This window comes from Condylura cristata, unplaced genomic scaffold, assembly GCF_000260355.1.
Source record: "Condylura cristata isolate star-nosed mole 26May11 unplaced genomic scaffold, ConCri1.0 scaffold00001, whole genome shotgun sequence".
Classification (NCBI taxonomy): domain Eukaryota; kingdom Metazoa; phylum Chordata; class Mammalia; order Eulipotyphla; family Talpidae; genus Condylura; species Condylura cristata.
In genome coordinates, this window is record NW_004567102.1 from 69,022,391 (window position 1) to 69,042,217 (window position 19,827).

Consider the following 19,827-nt stretch of genomic DNA (forward strand, 5'->3'; position numbering starts at 1 on the left):
TCTCTGGTGAAACCTCTCGCTGCCCTTGAGCCTCTGGCCTGTACCCCAGTTCTGTATGAACAAATAAATATATCTTAAAAAAAAAATTTGGAGTAGAAGGGAAAAATATGTCAGTAAAATATGAGTGAATTTGGGAAAAATAATAAAAGATGATATAATGCTCTCTATGGGTCAGATCATGTTGTGCTAATTAGTGGATGCTATAAACCTACAGATCACTATTATGATATATTTCTTGAATCATGCAAAAATTCATTTCTGTGTGATCAGTCAACTTATGAGGAATTTCTACTTGACCAAATCAATTCTATGTCACTGTTAGAGCACCATAAAAAAAATAGGGCCATATACTATGTGATTCCAGGTATATGTCATCTGAAAAAGGCAAAATTATGGAAACAGTAAAAAAAAAAAAAAAAAAGTCAGTGGTTGCCAGGGCCCAGGGATCAGGGAGGATACAATGGCTTAGCACAGAGGGCTTTTAGCAATGAACTATTTTGTTTCAAACTCTAATGATGGATAGATGCCATTATAAACTTGTCCAAACTCACTGCACACACAGCATCCAGAGTACACGCTGACGTAAACTGTGGACTTTAGGTAATGCTTTGTCAGTGCAGGTTCATCACTTCAAACATTTTACTCTCAAGGGAGATGTTGATGGGGGAGACCATGCATGTGTGGGGAGGAGCAGGGAGTGTTGGGAAATCTTTCTACTTCCCTTTCACTTTTGCCCTGAACCTAAAACTGTTTTTGAAAAACATCTACTAAGAAAATTAGTACATTGGATCAATAGTAAAAAGAAACTTACTTCACACCCAGGTGGACTTTCCCACGAGCAGGATTCCTTCTCCTGAGGGTAAGCTCCTCTTTGTAAAGTGTGATCTCCCAGGCAGAGCTGGCACAAGGAAGGCTGAAAGTCGGGCTCTCCGGGCGGGATGTGCGCCACAGAGGGGCCCCCATACTTCAGGCTGGGACTCTGATGCTTGTCCACACTGACCATTGGGCTCTTGATCCATCTTCGTACCTGTACACAAGGTGCAAAAGAGAAAAAATAAACGATTTGGCCTCTTCTGATGTTTCATGGGGTACCCTTAGGTGGGAAATTTGGCTAATGAAAAATCATGAAAGGAGATTTAGTTTCATAACTGCTCTTTCTGTTCATTTTTTCCCATGGATAATTTATTTGTAAAACAGCATTGCCTTAACGTTGCTGTTGGAGGCTTCCATTTCTTTTCCTTAAAAAAAAAAAAAAATCAAGTAATGTATCTTTTCTTACAACGTTTGCTTTCTTTTCTCTGGCACCCCCATAGAATTTCTACCACAAGTTCACCCAGGTGCATCACCACAGTCCTTGTACTCTCCCCTCCCCCACGCTATATTTTGATCCCTTTCCCTCCCCCTCCCCTGCAGAATGTCTCTCATTTATATTTGTTTATTTTTGTTTTTTCCTTGATCCCCTATCTTCCTCCTATAAGTGAAACCATCCAGTAGTTTTCTTTTTCCTTCTGACTTGTTTCATTGCAACTGCTCTAGGAGGCTTAATAATGACCCAAATGTTGACCACTCCTTTACCCGGACTGGGTATTTCTGGCTGTCCATTTTCTCTTGCCGATTCTGTCTCCCCCTGGATAAGACTGAGATAATAATATTTCTTCTCAGGCTGTTGTAAAGACTTGACAATGGTTTTCAATATTCAAGTGTTTTACCTGGTATATAGTGTTCAATAGCTGGCGACTTTCCTACTTCTACTTTTACTGAATGATTTTCCTGAGACATTGCTAGTTCACAAATGTCTAATGTGGATTGCTAGTTATTCTAATTAGAGAAAATACTAACCCCATAATTTAGGATCTAATTGTTGCTAAATGAATTAGCATGTTTCACTATTACAAAAACTCAGTTGTATTAGAAGTTGCTTCTAGCTGAGAAAAAGATCAAGTTGGTAAAGTTCTAAAATTCACCTATTTGTCTTGCTTGATTATGAAGTTCCTGTAAGGTACAGAAAAAAAAAAGTTATTTTTATACTAGAAGGAATATTTATATAGCTCTCCTACATATCTGACATGCTTCATCTTGTTTAATCCTTAGGACAGGCTTACACGATGGGCACTATGATTAATTCCATTTTAAGGTGAGAAAATAGCCAAAGAGAGATGAAGCAGGTGTCCCTCAGACACAATCTTAGACTCAAGTAAAGGCAGAAGTCAGATATATTGAATCCAGAACCCACTCCTTCACACTCAGGCAGATTTAACACCCATTAAAGTGCTGTAGACCATAGTCATTGGATGTTTGAAATTTATTTTAACTTTTTATGCCTTTTCCATGCTCATTGAAACTCCTGAGGACCCTTTTATAGTTAACCAATTAGTGAAATTAGCATAATACTAAAAGGACTAAGAAACAAAATCACAGTGCTGAATTTTAATGAATAATGCTACAATTAATTTTAAAAATGCTATTAAAGTAAGATTGCAATAGTAAAAGAATGTTTAAGCAATTTGATGGAATATTATGCCATCACTAAAAATCAATATTGTGATGTGTCTGTGACAATATGGGAAATGTTCAGAACATAATTACATGAAGAACACCAAACGAAGAATTGTTCAATCACTGTAATTACAAATGTAAAAATATATGACTATCTATAGATGAAAAAATTAGCAACAGCAAAATAGAAACTGTTGTGTTCAGTGATAGGAATATGAGTGTTTTATTTTTTCCTCTTTGTACAATGTCTTTTCCTTTTTTTTTTTAAGAATACTTTCTTTAAAGTTTATAAGAATCTTAAGGAATTAAAATCATCATAATTCTTTCTTTGGCTACATATGTGACTTTTAATTGCAATAGTATTTATATGTACTCTTTTCAATAGTCATTTAAGAGTCATTTAGGAGGTTTCCTCCAGTATTCCTTGCACTATAGGGTCCCATAAACATTAGTAGGTATATTCAAAGTGTTTATTTGATTCATTAATGAAAGTCTAGATGAAACTCTGAAAGTTTGAGACTACAATACAGTCTCTCTCCCTAATGTTCATACCAAATGTGTTTTTGATCAATCTAAAACATTAAATTTCACTAGAGATGGAAAATGTTTTTTATTATTCTTATTCAGAGGATTTGGAACTTGAAGTTTGGTAATCATTTCTGATTAGTTTCCAACCTTGCTTTTTAAAGTCAATCTTTTATTCTGGCTTACTTTCAATGTCTCTTTTGCCAAGTTGATTTAACTTAGGGATTACTATGAATAGAATTTTGAACAGATTATCTTCAAATGAATTTGTATGGCCTGTCTGATTAAAAATTTTGGTATAGAGAAAACAAAAAGGCATCAGGAAAAAAAGTAACTGTAGTAAAGCAAAAATCAAAATCATTAGGCATTTATAGATCAGAGACATTCTGTAGGGGAGGAAGAGGAAGCCACTTCCGCATGAGCGCATGAGTTTGATTCCCGCCTGGCGGGGGGGGTGTGATCCACATGGCGCTGCAGACCTCTCCTGACCCGCCCGCTGCTCCCCTCAGCAGTGTACTTCGTCGATCTGCCTGTTCTGTTCCCCATTCTTTCTCTGGTGAACACCAGTTCTGTATGCACAAATAAATGAATCTTAAAAACAAAAAAAAATGAAGGATGATATAATAAATATATTTAAAAAATTTAAAAATCTTGGTATAGGCCCTCCCTGGTGGCGCAGCGGGTTAAAGCACAGCACTGAGAATCTAAAGCCGCTTCCGCATGAGTTCGATCCCCGCCTGCCCGGGAAGTGACCACATGGCGCCGCAGACCTCTCCTGACCCGCCCGCTGCTCCCCTCAGCAGTGTACTTTGTCGATCTGCCTGTTCTGCTCCCAACTCTGTCTCTGGTGAGTCCTCTCACTGCCCCTGAGCCTCTGGCCTGTACCCCAGTTCTGCATGCACAAATAAATAAATCTTAAAAAAAAACAAAAAAAAAACTTGGTATAGTAAAATGTTATTTACATTTATTTAATGGGCCAATATATTTAGAATAAATCTCTTGCAATATCATCTTACAATTATGAAATTCATAATGGAAAAATGTCCATGTGATTAAATCTAATCTTTCTTCAGGTTATAGAAAAAAACCTGTTCTTATCAAAGGACAAAAGTTTAGATAGATTATATCTTAAGTTAAAGTATAAATGACCTCTAAACTTAAATGATCTGTTGACTATTAACAATCGTAAGGGTTATGAATCACATAAGAAATTATAATTTCATTTGATTTCCAGCTAAAAACTCTAAAATAGTTCAAATGACCTTGAACAAAATCTGTCATAAGTCCAAACACAACCAGGAGATGTTTTTATAGAATTTTAGAGTTGGAAGAGACCCAAAGACTTTAGTAAATTGCCCAAAATCACACTGAAAACTATTATGTGGTAAAATCTTTATCTATTGGTTTCAGCTAAACATTGATCGTTTCTACTGGCAAATGCAAAGTTTTCAGAAACAGGGATAGGAAATGTCTAAAGTCTCATGACCAGGGTACACAAATAGGGAGTGATGGGTAGTGTGGCAAACTGGGGATTTGTGTTTGTTGAAGGACATTTAAGTTCAAATAAAAAACAAAAAATCCAATTAAACAAGCAAACAGGGGTCCCAATTTAAACTTTGAAGTTATTCTGTCAAGTAGAATAGCTTTGAAGTAGAGTTCTATGAAGTAGAAATGAAATGATTTGTTATCTACTAATATTTAAAAATATAATCTAGTTGCTTCACTACTTTGACTTTCATTCATTCAGTAATTCATCAGTGCAGACCAATTATGTGTAACATTGAGAATAGAGTTGCTAGTAAGATACATGCCCGAAGACCTGCCCTCCTTGAAGTATGGCTAAAAAAAAAATTCTATTTATTCAAAAAACTAAATTCTTCAATAAAATAAACAAATGCACTTAATCTGTAGGAGAACTGCAGGCCATGTATTCCTGATCCCAGGGGGTTGGAGAATCCAGTTTTAATTGTAGGAGAAAAGAAAACCTCATGAGGAGGCCCCTGGGCTGCCTGAGGCATCAAGGCTCTTTGACATCCAAGTAGGCTATCAAATAGGCAGCTGGGTCCTGAAAGCTGTATTTCAGGGGAAAGAGTCCGGTTGCAAGTGTAAGTTGGAAACTTGAAACAGTCTTTTTCTCCTGACGCCTTTCAGAAAGCAGAGGAAAGCAGTATGTGTCTAGTAGGTGTTATGCTCATTTTTCTGGAGCTTTGATTATTAGAATTGATTATATTTAACTCAAACACACTGAAATATGATTTACTCAAGTCTTCTAAGAAGGGGTATGTGTTTTGTGGTTGAACCCATTCCACGGGGGTGCAAGGCATGGGTATGATTGGTATTTCATTAGAGAAAGTCCTGACTCCAAATGATTTCTTCCTGAGCTTCATGAACATGGCAATAAGATATTCCTCCTCTTTCCTTAGAGGATGTGGCAAAGGAAATTTAGAAATACTCCTCATCTCCAGATGCATTGGGAGGAAGGCGTTACTTATAAAAATAGATATAGTAAAACATTTTGTAATAGGACAGTTGCAATAATTGCATGCTTTGCTTTAAGATCTTTAATCTCCTTAGGTAAAGTCCTCCTATGGGCTTCACTGTGTCCCTTCTTCGCTATTTCTTTACATATTTCACTGGTTTAATAGTGTCCCAAGTGGTTTTCTTTTAGGCCTGATTAATGACAGGATTTATGGTGCTTACCTGATGTGGAGAGTGTGGCTGGGCTGTGAGTGAATGCACCAGGCCTTCCTTCCTGCCTTTGAGTCCAGGCAAGGTGCCCTCTAAAACTGCTGAGTGGAGAGAAGCCCTCCCTCTGTCCTTGAGGGAGTTCAAGCTACAACTGGCCTATTGTGTTCCTTCAGGCACTGAATTGCTTGGTGGGAGGGAGTAGCTGGCTGTGAGAGGCCTCAGGAGCCCCTCAGAGACCAGTCACAATGGCTCTGGAAAAGCTGTAGCAGCTGTGTGTGTGTGAGAAAAATGAATGCCCGGATACAAGCCCCAGCACTGGCTGCTTGGCCACCTGGACCGCAGTGTTATTCAGAGCTACATAACGGCTTGTGGAGAGCATTGTAAATGAACACAGGCCAACATAGACCTGGCCAAGACATCTACTTACCTGAACAAATAAAAAATTCCCTCACTTGGGATTTATAGGAGCCTCCAAGTTGCTCCATTTTAAAAAACAATCTCCTCTCAAGACATCAGACTTCTTTTAACCATACAGTTACTCTTTCTTGACCATCTATATGCAAAATAGGAATCTAGTTTCCTTGCAAAACCCAGTCTGCCCTCATTTATTAATTTCTTTTTTTGAAAACAAACAAACAAAAAAAAGCAATAATCCTTCAGACTAGAAAATCACCAGATGCGATTAAGGATATTGGCCAGCTTCTAGGGATTTTCCACTTGTGGTTTTTTTTCCCCCTATTATGTAATGGCAAACAGATATTATTCTTAATTTAAAGTGGTCAGCTGATAATGATATCAAATGATGCAGAAAAATTATAGAGTGTTCAGGTACTTATTTGGGAATTCCTAAGGCAGCGCCAGCACATTGCATCATTCTTTTTGCTTTTTGGGAGTGGAGAGCTGCCTTATCCTTTAAAATCCAAGTGAATTTGATGTTGGATACAATTTCTGTCATTTCCAAAGGGTTATCTTTTTAATAGAGGCAATCAGTTTTATTTCTGTGATGCCACAGTAACTTTACTTTGCGATAGGCAAACAAGTTTTCTAGTGAAATTATTTGGGTAATCCAGTTGATTATTACAAGGGAACTCCACAGCTACACCTCTTTTAGAGACTACCAGTGGATACCTTAGGACATTAATGGAATTCAGGGGAAGTTTCCTGGAAGCAAATTCTTACCTTGTTGCTGTGGGTGGGGTGGAGGGTGGGATGTACTTCATGGTGAGACTGTTAAATTGTTAACAGTGTCATAATCAAGGTCAGTGATAGTCATCTGACTTCTTCACTCCAGCTATGCCTTCTCATCACATAGCTTTCTGTTCTCTGAACATCTGTAGAGTTTTTTGCTTATATCATGGGACTTTTTAAATTCACTGGTGCCTATGTTATCTTTCCAACTGAACCATAAGGATGAGGACAGTTACTTCGGCTTTTTTTTTTTTTTTTAATTCCACAGAGGCTAGCATGTAGTCTTATAAATAGTAGGCAATAAAATGGAAATTGCTTGATGACTTCATACTCATACATTTACAGATTTTAACATGCTTTGCTACCAACCTCTATCAGGGTGATAACTATGCTCTACATAATTAATTTCTCTGACACAATCCCTCTCCAGAACAAGCATCCAAAAAGACAGAATGGCGTTTGGAATTCTAGATTCTTCCATGCTAGTGCAGTTGGGATTTCCTTGTCCTTTCCTCTCAGCCTTGACCAGGTTACTTGCATCCCACGCTAACTGTCCAGATCTAATTTAACCTTGGAGAATTAGGCAGAAGAGGCAGGAAAGAAAGAGGGTGCATCTCTGTTTGCTTTGCTATCTTGCTGCTCACAGAGGAGAGCACCCCTAATTCCATCTCTTCCAGATACCAGCTTCTCCCCTGCACCCACCTTGTGGTTATATGGATCCTTGCCCTTTAGTCCCAGATCCAGAAGTATCAAATTCCCTTCTTCCCTTTCCCCATGGTAGCACCCACAACCACCAGATTTTTAATTGAAAAAGTTCAGGAATTCTCCCATATAAGACTTTTGAAATGGAGGTAAATTTTTCTTAGTTCTTTAAGTTATGGGACTGATCCTTTTAGTTTGAATTCATATTTCATGTACTTAGTGCATTTAAAAAAAGAAAGAAGAGGAAGTTAGAGAATTATTTCAGGTAACATCATTAAGGGACCTTGGGTGCTATTTGCTTTTGGAATTGAAAAATAAGACTCAAAAGAAATAGCCATTCTGGATTATAGAATCTAACAGTTACATGAAATAGTAAACCTTTGACACTATGTGAGAGTTGTGGGGAGAGGAGAATGGAAGGGAAGGAGAGGTCTTCGAAGAACAGTTATGTAGGGTCCCAATGGGGATGCAGGAAGACACTCTACCACCTGTGGGATGATCTCTGGCATTACCCACCTACCCATAGAGCTTGGAAACTTCCCCTTCTGTCTCTTCCAAGTATCCCCCATCCCAGGGTCTTTAACTTTCTTCTTGGTTACACTAGCATATTTAACATGTTATTCTGGCAACCCTTCTAAAAAGCAAACCAACTAAAACCATAAAACCTTCTTTTCACCCACAAACTCTTCCTTTTTCCAGTGATCCTCTCACATCACCACCCAATTCTTTCCTTCCTTAGTCAAGTTTAAAAAAAAAAAAAGATATCTATTGCTTCTCTGCTCAACCCACTGAAGTTTATTCATCAGACAATATTTATGCATCATTCATATTTAATGTTTCTAAGGTGAAGAACATGCCAAAAAGAGTTTAACTCCATGGAAACAAGTTTTAACCAAGATGTCAATTAACCTCATTGCCTCTTCTAATGGACACTTCTTGGTATTACCTGGCTACAAACAATACAGCATTTCAAATTTTCAATAAAAGTTCAATAACTATCTGTCTGGTGCCATGTTGGGTGGTAGGGGTACAAACGAATGCAATTGTCTGATGCCCCTTATGTGAGTGTCCTTGTATTTTAGAGACTGACTCACAAGCCTGCATTTACCATAGCACAGTAGTAGCCAAGCATTAAAAGTACAAGCTCTAGAATACCACCTGGCCAAAAAGGCTAGAGTACCTTTGGACCACTGACAGAACCTTCCCAGAGCTCAGTTTTAGAGAGAGAGATAAAGATAATTCCTGCCTCATTAGTGTTATATGAGGGTTAAACATGCAAGGAAGTATGGTGCTTGACTCAAGAAAGCCCATCTTCTCCAAGCTCTTTCCAAGCCTGGATAGTCCTAGGAGAATTTTTTTTTTTTTTTAATGAAGGCTACCAGTGACTTTTAAGTTTTTTAAACTTTGTTTTTCAAGCTCGTGTGACCCTGATGAAGGTCACAAGGGCTGTAATGGAGTGCAAAATGAGTGAGACCTCGGAGGTGTGGATGAATGAATATGTCACTGAGCAAACCAGGAAGTGGGTCTGGGAGGGGTTATCCCCATGGGTGGCAGAGTGCCTTCCTGTGTCCCCATTGGGACCCTACATTACTGTTCTTCAAAGACCTCTCCTTCCCATCCATTCTCCTCTACCCCCCAACTCTCATACAGTGTCAAAGGTTTACTATTTCATGTAACTGTTAGATTCTGTAATCATTTTAGCATATTATAAATTCATAGATATTGATGATTAAAGGAAGAATTGGGTATGAGCCTAGTAATGTTTCTATGTTATTTCGAGGTTAAGCAGTTAGCTTATAAGAGATTTGGATTTCCTCACAATTGAATGAATAACAACACAAAATTTTAAGACACAAAAGTGATTTTTGGGCCGTCCCTGGTGGTGCAGCAGGTTAAAGCACAGCACTAAGAAGCTAAAGCCACTTCAGCATGAGTTTGATCCCCAGTCCTGGAGGTGACCACATGGTGCAGCATACCTTTCCTGACCCACCCGCTGCTCCCCTCAGCAGTGTACTTCATCGATCTGCCTGTTCTGCTCCCAACTCTGTCTTTAGTGAAGCCTCTTGCTGCCCCTGAGCCTCTGGCCTGTACCCCAACTATGTATGCACAAATAAATAAATCTTAAAAAAAATTATTTATTTTTTCACACAGAACTAGGATATAGGCCAGAGGTACAGGGGCAGTGAGAAGCTTCACCAGAGACAGAGTGGGGAGCAGAACAGGCAGATCGATGAAGTACACTGCTGAGGGGAGCAGCGGGCGGGTCAGGAGAGGTCTGCCACGCCATGTGGTCACCTCCGGGGCAGGCGGGAATCCAACTCACGCGGAAGTGGCTTTAGCTTCTCAGTGCAGTGCTTTAACCCGCTGCGCCACCAGGGATGGCCTAAATAATTTTTTTTTTAAAGTGACTTTCTACAGAATGAATAATGAGATTGATTAAGAGAATTAGGTTCCAGTTTTAACTTGGAAACTACTTACAATAAAACAGTTAACTCATTAGAACTTCACTGACCTTACTATAAAGTGAAAGGCTTGAAGCAGTTAATCCTTGCAGTTCCTCATGGCATGTCACAGATTCAAAGCTATTTATTTAAAGGTTTTCTGATTGGTGTTATGATTGGGACTCCCTGTTCTGCTACAGTGGGGTGCTCAGTACAGGTTTGTTGAAAGAACAAATGATCAAATAACATTTGTTGTTGCCAGTATATGTTCCCCTGCGTGGCATGCCAGTCACATTCTTCCATAACTTTCTATTTCCTCCACTAGATAAACTGAAATAAATAAATAAATAAATAAATAAACCCACAAGACTTCTGAAATAATGATCTTAAGGGCAGTTGTTAGAAAATTTCTTTAAATGATTTTAAATGATAAAGACTGAATGAAAGTATCTATTCAAACTGTGTACATTACTTAATTGAATCAAAAGTATTACATGAAAGGGAAGATGATTAACACCCAAAGTGGAGCCTTGTAACTACTCTTTAATGTTGCTGTTTCTTCACTGCATCCCCTTATAAAAGAAGTTTTCAATTTTATGCAAAACCAGTTTTCCTCCAAATAAAGGTTGTACTATGTTGGTAAAAGTATTAGCTTTGATATTCTATTTTTTTTTATTTCATGTTTTATGAAGAAAATGGTATGCTACAGTTATTCCCTGAAAACACAAAGACAAAACTAATAAATATTTGCTAATTATCGCCAGGTCTAGGAATTTTGTAGTGTTCTGGAAATGTGGAGTCAGGAGAAGGGACTGAGAAGGAACTGCAGATATTTAAAGTGTAACAGGGTGGTCCCTAGGAAAAGGGGAAGTTCCAGGTTCCCTGCCCCACCCAAAAGTAGGATGGAGCTGAGGAGAGAAAAAATAGAGAAGAAAAGGAATGGGAGGAAGAAGAAGGAAGCAGGATGGAGAGCCAGAAGGAGACCTAAGGAAGCCACATGGAGCAGCAAGCATGTGAGGAAGAAACCGTGCTTGTTTCCTGACCCTGTAACAGTTAAGGCAGATGTGGGTGAGATACCTGTAGGGAGGTGATTATGGCAGTCTTTATATTGATTTTTATTTTGCTCTTTTTCTCCCAGATTTGTCTGGCCATTTCTGACCCTTTTCCATGGGTCCCGGCCAAAAGGTGCTTTAGTCTTGTGGTGGCTTTCAGGCCTTGCTTTGGGCCAATCCCTTTGGATGGACTTTTGCCCACGAGGGGATGGGTAACTTCAGGTGTTTGATTTAGACATTACATTCTTTGTCTTCTGTGCTGTATACTCACTGTATTAAAGTCCCTTTTCATTAAAGTTTTATATGTTTTGTCTTGATGTGGCGGATGGCAGACCCACTTAGAGCAGGCAGGTTTGGGGTTCAGTGGTGCCCCTCTCCTTTCCCTGTAACAAAAGATCCTCTGGAAGTTAAAGAATTTGGAAAACAAATTGACAGTAGCATAATTAATACAGAGGGAAGTGACTGTTAATTTGATGAGTCTATGGAAGTGGACAAGGAAAAAAGGCATTTTTTTGAACCCACACACTGTTGTAATATGCAAACCAAAATATTCAAATTGAAAGATCAGAATCAAAAACACAACTGCCACATCACCTATGGTTACCCCACCCCTGAAAGTGGTGTCAATGTATAGCGATGACTTGCTATAGGAAAGCTTGCTTGCTCCAGGAAAAAGGAAATGGAAATGCAGCCCATATTCTAGAAATATGCACCTGATGCCCATATTAATATGATTAATATGATGCTCATGAATGCCCCAAAGGAAATAATAAATCCTTCATCTGTTTGGAGAGTGCTTCAAAACTTTTTCATGAAAAGATGGCTCACAGAAACATGTGATTGGCCCTTGTGCAATCTTTTACTACAAAACCAACACTCTGACATAAGCTGTGCAACTTCTATCGACTGACAATTTCCGGATAGAAAAGGAAAAGCTATGAAAAATCAGTTTACACACTAGCTCATGTTATGACTCCCATTTTTTTGTAATATCAAAATATTCTGAGCAACCATCAGCTTGCAACTGAATTACCCTAGCCTCATAAGATGCTGCCTGGCCCAGGCAAGCAAACACTGCCCCAGGGCAGGAAATTCTTCTTAAAGTCAAAAATATTACAATGGGGTGATTAATAAAAGCAATAGGCTATTATAGCAAAATCAATACTGTAAAATAAGACAGAACAAGAACATGCTAAAAATTACGAGTTCTTTTACTGCCTGAATGAGAATCCAAATTTTATCTCTCTACTAGCTTACTTAAGCTTTCTATTGCTTAATCTTTAAATGAGGAATCTTACTATCTCCTTTAATGATTTATCTACAAGAAAACTTCTCCAACCTAGTCCTCGACTTGACTTTACTCTCTTTCACAACTTCTCCTTGGTCAGCGACCTCACTTTACCCTTTTTCACATCTCCAACTCAGCCTCCACCCTAGTCCTGACTTTACCCTCTAAGATGTCTCAATGAGAATGAAGATCATTAAGTAGCATTTCAGGTTTAAAGGGATTTTATTTTAGCCAACCATCACTGTGGTAAATATAGCAATGTTAGCCTTAAATTTTATGAATTTATGAACCTATCTTAACTTTAATAGATTGATTTTAAGAATAATGAATGTTTTATCTCAGCTAAAGGTCAATACGACCCTAAACTGTTCTTAGAAAAAAAGATGATTATAATCTCTCAGCCCAGTTCATGTGCTGATGTCATCCCACTGCTTGCTCCTAATGTATAAAATAAACTTCTGCTAAGAGCAGAAAAGGAAGACTTGCACCCAACTCTGATTCCCCTGTCTTCTCACGCCCACTCCTCTTTTCCCCCCTTTTAGGAATCTCCACCCACCAACGCCACTCCCACCTTAAGACCCTGCCTGTTCTGCCCCCCAATAATCTGTGATCGGGATGGTCCCCAACTACACTCAAAGCAGGTATTGAGTTTATATACACATTTGTAATCATCAGATGTCCAGTGATCACTAGGCCACACTCTTGTAAACAAAAATATAAACCTTTGATTTTGCCTAGAAAACTTAGTGTTGGGTGCATTCATTATTTTTCTCACACTGGCATCCTTGGCTCTTTTTATGGTAATAGCAGCCACTCCCACCTCCAACCCCAATCTCTCTTTTAGTAACTACTCACCTCAAATCCTGGGATTGGAGGGACTTGCCAAGGGCTGGACATGGATACCTGAACAGGAGAGGCGTGTGGCTCAAGCAAAGACAACTGCAAAATCCAGCCAGCGCCTCTGGCTAAGGGGAGTGATCCAAAGAGTGTTGTATAACCCAGATAGAGCCAACCAGAGGCCTCCAAGATGGGTTTTCATACTGAAGCTGGGAGTTTGAGTCCTCTCTCCTTTTTAACATTGCAAGCTCTAGGAAGTTCCCTAAAGAAATAGCAGCCTCCCATCTGTTGTCCTGTGGACAAGCCTGAAATAACAATCTATTTAGTGAAAAATAAAACAGAGAGAGAGAGAAACACTTTGCACCCAGATTCCAGAGTGTGCATGATAATTGTGGACCACGGTGGCTTTAGATGTGAGGAATGAAATTACATGGAAAAGAAAGCTGCTTTTCGACAGGTGTAATAATCTGAAATATTTCCCAAAATGAACAGCAGGGTCAGAGAGCACAGATGTTGACTCTAGTCCCCATGCAGCATCTATTAGGTTTCTGAAAGCCAAGCTTCGCCCTTTGCTTGCTGGGTTGCAGAGGGTGTGGGCAGTTCCTTGGACAGGCAGAGATAGCTGGTTGGATAGGGGCAAGGGGCATTCAGAGGGTTCTGGACAGCTATGGAAATATTTTAGTACCGACTGAACATCAGTCCAGATATAGGGAGTAAGGAGCTGGAATAGAAACTTTTTGTTGAAGTGACCGAGTAGATTGTGATATAGATTGCACATGGCTAAAAACACTATCAAATTGCTTCTACTTAAATTGCTCTTCCAGTTCTAAATCTTGCAGTCATTGTTTACATGCTTGGTAAACTGATGATGACCAAGACTTCATCTTTGCTCAATCCAGCTGTCCTCAAGCACTCTAAGCAGTGTCAGCTTAATAAATGATGTGAAGAAATTTGTCCATGTCCAGAGTTCAATAAAATAAGCACTCATATTTCATTAAAGAAATATAGTGCACATTTTCTGAGTATAAGGAAAACTAATTTAATTAATAAAAAATATAGGAAAAAATTTTCTAGGTTTTCTGGAGTGGATTTGTGTGTGTGTGTGATACCTTAGCTAATAAATCCACCAAAGTGAACAGAAAACCCCCAAAGTTAGATTATCAATGAAAACAAGAGATTTGAACTTCAGGCCTGGTGTCTGTGAACTTCATGAGCACTAAAGAAATACTGATGCTTGAATGAAGGACTATGCTGAACAGGCAATGTGCTGAGTACTACAGTTTCTCTTCTCAGTCCCATCAGGAACAATCTTTAGAAACCCAAGTGTCGGGCCCTCCCTGGTGGCACATGACGTTAAAGTGCAACACCATGAAGCTTGCTACAGACACTTGAGCACCAGTTTTGATCCCTTGTCAGTGTGACCCATGTGGCGCAGCAGACTTCTTCCTGACCCTCCTGCTCTCCCTCAGCAGTGTACGTGTCAATCTGCTTGTTCTGCTCCCTGCTGTGTCTCTTGTAAATCCTTTCACCACCCCTGCACCTCTGACCTATACCCTGGTTCTGAATACATAAATAAATAAATTTAAAATAAAACCCGACAAAGTATAGCTTCATTTTATTTCTTCCTTGCTGCGGAGGACACTTCAGTGTCTACTGAAAGGACCAAGTCACTTTACTTAATATTTTACTTAGATTCCGCCATCCTCTAGCTCTAGCAAAATTTAAAATCATAGTCCCATGGCTTACTTCTCTTTGTACCATAAGCCAGCCAAATAGATTATTCTGTCATAACAAATCCTACTCTTTTTGACCCTTGTTTTTCACAGGTTCTGAATAGGGGTTTCTATAATTCCTCACTTCATCTCAGTTTCATTTGGTCAAATTTTATCCAAACTTGAAAACTTGGCTCTGAAAACATCTGTATAAAACTCATTATAACCTTGGGTATGTCTTTCTCCTTGAACTCCTGTTTTACTTCAGATGTCTATGTGAATGTGTCATGTTGTGCTGTGATTATACACTCGTTGAAGATTCTAGCTAGGATTTATTTTCATGGACCATTACCATTAATCCTCAACTTACTCTTAATCATTTTCCTTTCTTGGATGAAGTTTATTGCAGAAGTATACATCTTTCAAGTGGCCTTTCTCTGTAGAAAGAAATCTCTCCACCCTGCAGAATATACTTCCTTTTACCATCGTCTTATTCATAACTGTTTTGATGACACATAAAAACCCCTAATATTTATTGTATGACTAGACTGATAAAGGAATGGACAGATGATTTATGAGGGAATTTAGCTTCTTCATTTGGGTCCCATACTAGAGTTTATATTCTTTATGGATAAAGATTTCACTTTGGACATCTTTGCATCACTTGGCGCCATAAGTAGTGACTTCCATGAACCAAACTCAACAATTATTTGTTGTGTTAGATGTCAATAACCTATCTGCCACTGTGGGATTGGAATGAAATAGATTTAATCTTTGGAAATCTCACAGCCTTTTTTTTTTTTTTTCTGTTCCAGCTTCCTCAAATCTAGGCCCCAATCACATTTTTAAAGACCTTTATCCAACTTTATTGACCTACCCACTCATAGTTTTAACTTTTGTCCATTTTGATATTTTTTCCTACCAAATGTTTTCCTACCAAGTGTTAAAATATGTGATTTGAAATGTTGTTCTTACTATTTATTAGATGCATGATTTACAGCACCTAACTTAAATTCTGAGTATTTTATTTTCTTTTTCATTCATTTAAAGGTAATGACCATGCCTAGCTAATCAGTGTTGAAGATTAGAAGACAAAACACTGGTAGTCAGAGGAAGTCATGTGAGCCCTCTCTAAGTAGGCAAAATGAATATATATGTAAGGAAATTAACTTTGTGGTTATTCACATATTGTTTTCCAAAAATGAAACAGGCTGCCAAAAGAGGCAGAAAGTTGAGAGAGTTAATTCAGAGAACGTTCAGACACTTGGCAAGTATGGTAAAGGGAAGTCAAGATCTTTATGATCTTATTCAGTTCTAACATTCTATAACCTCATCTATAACTTGTACCACAGAAATCACTAACACATACTAAGAAAGTTTAACTAGGTACTTGAGTGTTTTCAGTTGACAGGTCAACTAACTAATTTTTTTAAAATTTATTTTTAAAGATTTATTTATTTATTCATACAGACCTGGGGTACAAACCAGAAATGCAGGGGTGGCGAGAGGCTTCCCCAGAGACAGCACAGGGAGTAGAACAGGCAGATCTTTGAAGTACACTGCTGAGGGGAGCAGCGGGTGGGTCAGAAAAGGTCTTCTGCTCCATGTGGTCACCTTTGGGATGGAGATTGAACTCATGCTGAAGTGGCTTTATCTTCTTAGTGCTGTGCTTTAACCCACTGTGCACCAGTGATGGTCAGCTATCTAATTTTTTAAACCTTAGTTGTAGAATGAGAGGTACTATCTTAAAAGCAGTCTAAGTAGAAAATAACTCAGAAATTTTAGTTAAATCTAAGTCTTGCAGGAATAGTCTCATCCATTTCTAGAATACATGAATTAGGTTATATCAGTAGAAACACTAAGGCTAGAACAATGGAGGTGATTAACTGATCTCTGTCCTATTTAATCAAGTCTGGAGTATTGGTTTTCAATTTGTTCTTCTGGTTTTAATAGGCATCTTGACAAAGTAGGGAACAGGGAGAATGGGTAAAAAATCTGTGCTGGTCAGTTACAGGTATCAACTTGGCTAGACTATTATTTCATCTAGGCTTTAATTTGCTATGAAGAGGTGTTATAAATGTGATAGATAGCTATAATTAATTGATCTTAACTAAAGGTTAATTTTGGTAATTTGGATGGGCCTGGTCTAATGAGTTGATAGGCTTTAAGAACAAGAATGAGGTTTCTCTGAGAAAAAAATTCTGACTCATGATTACTGTATCAAACTTCCCACATGTTCTATGCACTTCAGATTTGCTATTCCCACAACCTGAATCAATTCAGTCACCCTCTTCATATTATTTATTTATTTTATCTATCTATCTCCACATGGAGTTTTTTTTTTTCCCCTAGAGAACTCTGACACAGAGATCAAACAAGAAAGATAAAGATGAAAAACTTAAGAAGTCTACAGCAACAGCTAAGGTATATTTGAGCTTTCCATATACCAAAAATTATTCTAAAGAAGGCAGCAATCCTTCAGGGGCACATCAAAGCGGAACTCTAATCATTCTGCCCATGAAATGTCAAAATAATGTCCATTTTGGTTCTAGGCATTAAAGGAGCCCCTTATTTGCAGCTTTTTGAAGGCTGTTTGAAATTCTACTGACTCTTATACCTGTTCTTCTCTTACCCTCGCTGTGGCTCATGAAAGCATACTCTATTTTGTGGGCTGTTTTATCCATCTCAGAGCTCCAAGAGGTATATTCCTTTACTGAGGAAAGCAGCTCACATGGTTCTCTCTCTCTTTTTGTAGAAGAAAAACCTGATGCTTTTCTGAAGTCATCCAACCATTCTGCTACAGATCAGGTCTTGGATGAGGTTAGCAAGTTTACAAACTACTAGCCAATGTTTTTCTTATTAAACTAGGCAGCTTCTCTCAGCCAAATGGCTTCAGTGATGTAAAGTTTCCACAATTTTTTGATGAGATTCAAGTCAGAAAAGCAAATTCTACCCTAGAGAAACATAAAACAGAGAACTGAATTTTCAGAAAGACTACTTTTGAGATGCAGAAACGTGTTAGGTTGTTGCAATGCCTCAAGTGACTGTGCATCTCTCAAAACTAGTGAGTGAATCTTAGGAAAATAACTTCAAAGCTTGGAGGAGGCTTAGAAATCAGTCATGTATGCCTGTGAAATATATTTTTACAGTGTTCCCTGTGCACTCAACTCTGGGCCAACACACAAGCACTCACCTGTGGAGATTTGTTCCCCGAGGGTTACCTTCTCCCAGGTACCCTTCATAGGGCTGCTTGCTATAATTACTTTTTTTCCTACTCTTCAGCAACTTTGGATGAAATATGGAGCCACTATAAAATATAATTACAATATAATAATAATCCCTTGCTACTGGAGGTGAGTATAATGGATTTTCTCATTTGCAACGACTCACTCCTTAACATTAATCATTAGTTCTTAGGTGGAAGCTACGTCTGCTATGTGCCTATGTCTGGAAGGATTGTACATGTGTTCTAGTACAAATTAACATAATCTTGTTTCCACCGTCTTTTATTTCATTAAATTATATACAGTTATATTCATTTGTAGGTTGTAGACAGAAATGTTTTAAAAATGAATTTCTGGGCCCTCCCTGGTGGCACAGAGGATTAAAGCGCAGCACTAAGAAGCTAAAGCCACTTCAGCATGAGTTCAGTCCCCACCCCGGAGGTGACCACATGGCGTGGCAGACCTCTCCTGACCCACCTGCTGCTCCCTGCAGCAGTGTACTTCAGTCGACCTGTTCTGCTCCCCACTCTGTCTCTTGTCAGTCCTCTCAGCAGCCCTGCACCTTTGGCCTGTACCCCAGTTCTATGCATAAATAAATAAATCTTTAAAAAATGAATTTCTAAAAGTGAAAGATATTATTTGGTATTGATCTGATGAAAAACATTAAGTTTTAGGCCTGAATATATTTTCTATTATTTCCAGCTCTTAAAAATCTCCATGTGCTTGCTTCTACTATCCTGGAACCAAAAAAAAAAAGTGAATGATATTTAATTTTCAGAGTTGTCATGTTGTGAAAGAATTTTAGTTCTTGACTAGAAAAAAAGTTCATTCATTTGTACTCAAAGTTCAACTGACATTAATTTACCAGTGAACCAAAGTTTTCAGAACTTATTTCAGAACTTTTACTAAGATAATGCTTATCTTATAAATGGTGATTAAATCATCACTTCAGGTTCCTAAAGTGCATCAATCAGTTTTCATAGATGTCCTACATTCTTCTCAAAGATTTGGTGATTTTAATAGTCTTGTTTCTTTTTAGCAAGTCAGCAAGTTGAAATGGGTCGTGTAGCTTGGCCCTGGAATAAAACTTCGTGCAGCAGATTTGAGCTAGAATCTCATGTAGATGTCAGTGACAGCAAGAAGCCACATCATCTGCTTCTATCCCCAAGCCACAGACCCAGCTCTGACCCCAGCCTTGCCCAAAATAGTGCCCTGTGGTCAACTCTAGAAACAGGGTTTAGGGCCATGTGTACAGGAAACCAATGATGGGTACTCACAATGGGGTTATTGTGGGGTATCATCTACCAGGGGAAACTCTGGAGGATGTATTCCTGGCCTGGGAACTAGGTAGTTTGACCCCAAAGACTAACAAAATTAAGAGTGGAGGTACTAGCAAAACTGACCTGGATGGCTCCCTATTTCCTTGGCCTGAGGGGCAGTTTCCTCTTCCTCACATGTTCTTCATAACACTACTTCCACCCATTCTGTGGTTCTGAAATGTAAGCCTACATTACATTCACATGGAGGCCTAGAGGACACAGTTTTGTTTTGTTTTGTTAAAAAGATTTATTTATTTATTTATTTAGTCATACGGAACTGGGGTTTAGGCCAGAGGTGCAGGGGTGTGAGAGGACTCACCAGAGACAGAGTTAGGAGCAGAACAGGCCAACTGAT

The 19,827-nt window shown here is 38.6% G+C and overlaps 1 protein-coding gene across 2 annotated transcripts in view; it reads right to left on the reverse strand.

Annotated features, from left to right (window-relative positions):
• SGK1 (serum/glucocorticoid regulated kinase 1) overlaps positions 1-19,827 on the reverse strand; it is a 101,966-nt gene that overhangs the window by 60,081 nt on the left and 22,058 nt on the right. The window contains exon 2 of one of the 2 annotated variants that reach the window (XM_004673870.2): positions 812-1,027. In XM_004673870.2, coding sequence (XP_004673927.1) covers positions 812-1,027 — 216 coding nt within the window. Of the gene's footprint in view, positions 1-811; positions 1,028-19,827 lie in introns of those variants that run through there. The other variant, XM_012723288.1, reaches the window with a different exon arrangement.